The 6539-nt window shown below is 41.7% G+C and overlaps 1 protein-coding gene across 2 annotated transcripts; it reads left to right on the top strand.

Annotated features, from left to right (window-relative positions):
* Positions 1–4601: 4601 nt before the first annotated feature.
* Positions 4602–5741, top strand: LOC134008737 (putative nuclease HARBI1). 2 transcript variants are annotated; one of them, XM_062448246.1, is made up of 4 exons: positions 4602–4722; positions 4833–4945; positions 5029–5140; positions 5222–5741. In XM_062448246.1, exons 1-4 carry the CDS (start codon positions 4617–4619, stop codon positions 5599–5601), a joined length of 711 nt encoding a protein of 236 aa, XP_062304230.1. In that variant the 5' UTR covers positions 4602–4616; the 3' UTR covers positions 5602–5741. The 2 variants fall into 2 exon arrangements, with proteins under 2 accessions (XP_062304230.1, XP_062304229.1); XM_062448245.1 differs by having other exon boundaries at positions 5029–5741.
* Positions 5742–6539: the final 798 nt, after the last annotated feature.

The following is a 6539-nucleotide window of genomic DNA, read 5'->3' on the forward strand; positions in this document are numbered from 1 at the left end:
TATATCTTAAAATGTGTAAAAATAGGACTTACCGAACGTGGCTGCCTCCAACACTATCAGGCGATTCCAGTTGAAAACAACAATGGCCACCGAAAAATAATTTATATTCGTAACGGCGAGCTGCGATTGGAAGCGAAATGAAACAGGAGCTAAAAACAGAGGGTGGGGGCTTGGTCAGCACACAATTTCCAGAAAGGATGTGTCTGCGTCTCGCCAAGCTCGCTCGTGTGTCAAGTAGGGTGACCACCTGTCCCGCTTTGCGCTGTATCGCACAGCATTTTCAATATGGGACGTGCGGGACAAGGGGTGAAAATGCTGTGCGGGACAACGCAAAGCACGACAAGTAGTCACCCTAGTGTCAAGGGGCAGGATGAGTCTGAGAATTTGGAGCACGCGCTGTGGAGCAATTCAATTGAATTCAATCATATATTGACATATCAAGGTGAAATTGCGTATGGTACTTCAGAATGTCATCTTGAAGGCACAAAGGTTTGAAAAACCATCAGTCCAAATTATATTTGATTTATTAACACAAAGATATTGTGGCAATGTGGACATTTACATAAATACACTTCTTTCAGCCATTTTGTATTGCATTCCTTATTAAATTTCACCCTATAGAAAGACATGTATTCTACAAATCTGTAACAATTTTCAAGTCGATTGGATCTATGGTTCATGAGGAGAAGGGTTTTGAAGGTTGTACCAAATTTGGACAGTACAGCAAAATCTATCATGGCGGACCTTATGGGTTCTTGAGGCTTTTTTGTTCCCCATGAGAAATAAGGCATGTATACCAATTTTCAGGCATTTTGGAATAATGGGGCACTGGGGAAATCACGTAGACTTTGGGCGTGGCTTATAGCGCTACCTATTGGCGTACATGGGCCATTAGCGGTCTGGGAGTAGTGAGTGACCTGTTGTATCATTGGGCCAAATTTGAAAAAAATCGGGTCAAGGACTTTTTGAGCTATTGAGCCATTTAACTGAGAAATATAATAACTAGAGAGGGTACAATTTCTCGGGAAATTGTTGGGTGTGCTTACTTGCGTCGGTTGCACAGGGGTCTGTATATTTTATATAAAAATGCATAGGGCCTACTTATTATTTATAAAGATTACATAGATTTAAAAGCATTTTTTTTTTGCTGCTCATTTAAACTCAAAATACGAGTGAAGTGTAGAATGAAATATGATGTCTTCTCATTTCCCCTGCAAGAGGCAGCATCATAGCTGAATCAAAACGAATAAATTTGGCAGACCGGTGTAAAAATTGACCTAATCTCTATAACTTAAACGTCCTTTTAAGTTTCCCTTCTCGTGATATTTTCAAGCATTTAGCCTACTCATATTCATTCATTAATAAAGAACCCCCTTTGAAGATTATTCTACGACGTTACCGGCAGTAGAAGATGGAATCGCGATTCAAACAGTACCTAACTGAAAATATGCCCCCAAAAACATAAATAAGCTTGACATTTATTTAGTGGAAAATCGCTCATTCATAAAAAGCTCACTGGTAGCGATCACTGTCAGTAACAACGCAAAATGCGATATAGCCGTGTGGAGAAGCTGCCCCGTAAATTCTACTACAGTACAGTACTAGACTACTGCTGTGTTTGTCTTGGTAGCGATTGCGTTGGTTGAATTCGATTCAACGTTCCGTTGTACGGTTTAGGCTGAAATTAATTATTTTCATGAACAGATTGACAAAGTTTAGGCTGTGGCAATGAAGTTCAGGTCAAAGACTTTTGATTTAAGTAAGGGGAGTGCCGAACATGTTCTGTCGCCGTTTGACTTCCTAAACAGCTGTGTAGATGTTTTTGTAGTGTGCCTACAGTAGGCTACAGCGTTGCAGTGAGCAACACTGGTTTGAAACCACAGGTAATGATGATTTCACCAACAAATCGTTTACTTGTAATGTAATGTCATGATAAATCCTACAACGAAAATGTATTTGTGAGGAATGTTTATTTTAACGATTGAAAACAGATGCATCATAGACCACTGTAGTATGTGTTGCCCGGGCAACAGAGGCTAATGTCATGATGCTAATGCTTCAGTGAAATAGTAGACTACCGTTTCCGAAAGTAGATGTGGGCCTACTTCCTTAAAAAACGTAATTTCACTTTATCAAAACTAGCTAAATTAACAGTTATTTTGCAGATATTTACTTTCATCCCACAGACAAATAACTTAATAACATAATTTTGGTTTAGACATAGGAACCTTGAATTGTGAACTGAGCTTGGGTAGTTGAAGTCATGAAATCTCAGCATGCACCAAAGACTACAAAAGCCTGCAAAAGCCTTTTTGGGGCTATCTCGTTGTTTATGATCATTGACCAATGCACTTTTAGTAAAGCTCTCTCTTGGAAGTCGCTTTGGATAAAAGCGGCTGCTAAATGAATAAATGTAAAGACTCCAGAGTAGGACGAAGGAAAGTTGATTAGATAGTTGTGTAGCAGCAACGCTCCTGTTACCCAGAATGCCCCGCGGCAAGCTGAAAAGCTACAGAGTTAAAAGGTTTAAGCTTAGTTAGATAAGCATTGTTTGGAGTTTTGTTGTTGTGTTCGTTCTGTTTTGATATGTGTAATGTGATGGTCTGTAGTTTGGATACATTAAGTGTTTACCCTGAGTGTGAATGTTGTCCAGTTAGATCGCGATCTAACCTGTCTAATATCGGTGCGTTTACGCTGCTGCGTTTTTAACGCTCTGCACCGCTTGCCTTCCCACAGTACACCACGCTCGTGGGCGTGTTAGAAAAGTTAATACACAGTTGTAGTTGTCTAAGGTCACTGTTGTAGTCATGACCAAGCGTGCAGACTTGGGTTCATGTACTCACAATATCGATCAAAATACCACTTTAACACAACATTTGTGTAAAAATACAGAATTTTTACTATTGCAAGATTACAGTAGAATACATGTTACGCCACCGGTCACTCAACCAGTCGTTTGTAAGCTGGGCTAGCAAGCAGGCTAGCAGTTACACAGAACAGTGAATTTAAAAGTATAAAAACACACTAGGGACACTGACAACGTCAGAAACCCTGCATTATTAGTTTAATGTAATCTTTAAATTCAGGCTCGTCACATTACGTAACTTTCTTCTGAACAGAACTGGGTGTGCAGACACATACGATAAGTTTCTCCTCCATCTTGAAATTGGAAAACCTAGATATTTTTACCATGACCAACAGTTGCTACGTTACAAGAAACCAATCCGATTGGCCAACACTAGCGTTTTCACGCTGCTCATTTACATAAAGTTGAGAAAATACAACTTGCAACGCTCCGCTTGCCTTCCCACAATGCCCTACGCGAGCGTCAACGCCTGGTTTCATTGAAAATGATCTGGAAGCCGACGCCCTGCGCCGCCCGCTCCGCTGCAGTGTGAACGCACTGTAAGCCTAACGTGCGGCGAGCAATATTCCTCTCCAATTCGCACAGCTAGTCGGCGCCGGTAATATCTGTAGTACCTGGATGCTGATTACAGCATATGGATGCTGTATGTTCTGCACACGACTTGTTTTGAATGAAAATGTTAAATCGTTATAACTTGTTTTGGCTTTATTTAATATTTTTATTGATTGAAAATGCTGTTTTTTTACAGAGAAGTTCAATTAATAGAAGTCATATTTACCGGCAAAGAACAGCCTGTAATGTAATATTACAGATATATCTTGTATTTGGTACAGGAAAATGACAATTATTTTAGGGTTAATTAATGTTAATGTTTTTTTATCTACTGTAATTTAATGGGTTTAATCTGGCGTCCCAGCTGCCAGATTGTTCCTGTTTTTTTACAATGTTTTTTTTTTTACAGTGTAGAGGGGCTTAGAGCGTCCTCCAAGAACAAGAAAGTGAGGTGGCCGAGTCCCTTTGATAGTTAAGGAAAGCAAATGTTACAAACTGTACTGTTTCAAAAACAATGAAAGTCCCTACCTTAGTTCTTATCCCGTTGCCAGCATACACCCATGCAGATGAAGGAAAAGAAAGTTAGGGAGGTTTTATCCACAGTGCTATGTGAATTGATGATGTCAACAGCAGCCTTGCAGGGGGGTATTCCAAGTAGCGGGTTTAGTGAAAACTTTGAGTTGTTTAACCCTGAAAAGAGGCATACTCCGAGTTCCACGTTCCAGAAAGAGAGGTAACGAAACCTTTTGGTAAGTTGCCATGGTAACTTACGCTGTGAAACTAACCTGCTCGCTAGCAGGTTTTCTATGAAAAACTCTGCGTTTTCCTAGCAATCCCCACCCACTTTCGGATCTTGAAACAGTTTGCAGACATGGGGTGTCCTCTCCTGGGTCGGCCGATCGATTACGAGCAAAATATAATTCGCATAGACTTACGCCAGGAGAGGATTTTAAGACCGCGATTGGATGTACTTTCATTCCCCGATGAATACCTACGCGAACGTTACCGTTTTTCATCACATTCAATAATTTATCTCACCAACATTCTCCATCCATACATTGCTAATGTAACACACCGTGGACGTGCTCTCAGAACAGACCAAATGATATGCGTTGCTCTCCGTTTCTTTGCCAACGGGAGTTTCCTATACAACATTGGCGATGCAGAACATCTCGGAAAAGCAACAGTCTGCTGAGCCATGAGAAAAGTGGCCCTGGCACTGAAAGGCCTACTGCAGACCTACTTAGTCTTTCCTGGGCACAAACCTCTAAGGACCATCAAAGAGGAATTTCACATGATTTCAGGTGACTGATGTAGCACACATTCAGTTTAAGTCAATGAAGAAATTTGAAATCATGTGAATGACAATGTTGCAATCTCAGACTGGGGTGAGTAAATCCTTTCCATTTTGCAGGATTTCCCAATGTGATTGGCTGCATTGATGGCACCCACATCCCCATCATAGCTCCATCCATTAATGAAGGAGACTATGTGAATAGGAAGTCATTCCACAGCATTAATGTGCAGGTAGATTTACTGTCTTACAATAATAAAGACTACAGCACAACTTTAAAATATTGCAGCTAATATCTCTTCTCTGCACTGGCAAGATTATATGTGATGCAGCACATTTGATCTCAAATGTGGAGGCCAAATGGCCTGGCTCGGTACATGACTCAAGGATATATCGCGAGTCTACCCTGAGCAACAGAGTTGCAAATGGTAAGTTAAGCTTTGAACAAATAACATTCCCTTGTCTCCCTCTTCTACCACACTCACAATATACCCACTATATACTTACAGGAGAGTTTCATGGCCACCTGCTTGGTGACAGAGGGTACCCATGCCAGCCCACTCTGATGACCCCTTACCATGACCCTGAGCCGGGCCCTCAGCAGTGGTACAATGTGGCCCACTGCAGGACTAGAGCCCGGGTGGAGATGACCATAGGCATTCTCAAAGCCCGGTTCCAGTGCCTACGTAGACTGAGGGTAAAACCAGAGAGGGCATGTGATATTATTGTGGCATGTGTTGTTCTTCATAATATTGCCACTATTAGAGGAGAGCAACACCCTGCCGTACAAAACGACCCTGAGGACGACCATCCCCTCCAACCTGCAGATGTCCAAAATGGGAGAGAAGTCAGAGACATACTGTGCCGCACACACTTCCACCAACCCTGACACTGAAATAAACACAAATCATTACCATTTCATTTTGTCTTCTTTATTGCCTACAAATAGAAATGCAACAATTAATATTAATATATTGTTCTGACAATTAACACTCACTCACCTGTGACCATGCACCCACCTGCAGCTGGTGTTCTAGCAATTCAATTTCTAGATCCGTCTTCTTTATCTTCCGCCCCAAATACACCATCTCTTGGTCAGTTTTCTCCATTTGTTTTAACAAATGGAGTTTGTACAAGTCCTTAACTGGTAACTGGGAATACATTAGGATGACATTAAATCCCAGTTCTACACACAGAATTCACCTGCCATTTACTGAACATCTCACTGTCTGTAGCTGTGCTTTGGAGGTTGATGGACCCCTCTCCTGGCAAGGCTCATCCATGCTCTGTTCAACAGGATCGGACTGTGCATTTAGTTTTTACATTCATTACTCAATACACTTCAGTGTACATTTTAAACTGACAATTACACCCAAGACTGTAAATAAAGTACACGGAGAGAGAACTATCATATATGTAGCTACCATATATGTAGGGCTCTCTGCAACCCCGTCTGTGGCAGCAGTCAATGTGTCCTCATCCTCATCATCCTGTGATGAAAGGTATTGTTTCAGGATAGTCAACACTACTATGCATAATGGAGTATTGAGTGGCCTACATACAAGTGGTACCGTTGTGCAAAGGCTTGCAGGAGGCTCAACCACTCGGATTACACCATCAGTGACTAGAAGTGGACCAGAGTGGAAAATGAAAACACATTCACACACATACTTACATCTTATGTAGGCACTTGTGTCCTGTGGGGTGATTGGCTCTGATGAGCTTCCTCCAGGGATGCCTTCAGCCACTGGATGGCCAATGTTGTGGCTCAGAGCCAGCTCTTCTGCAGAGGTCAGAGGTGCTGGTGGTGGCCCTCCACCCGTTTTG

Source organism: Osmerus eperlanus, chromosome 22, assembly GCF_963692335.1.
Source record: "Osmerus eperlanus chromosome 22, fOsmEpe2.1, whole genome shotgun sequence".
In the NCBI taxonomy this organism is placed as follows: Eukaryota; Metazoa; Chordata; class Actinopteri; order Osmeriformes; family Osmeridae; genus Osmerus; species Osmerus eperlanus.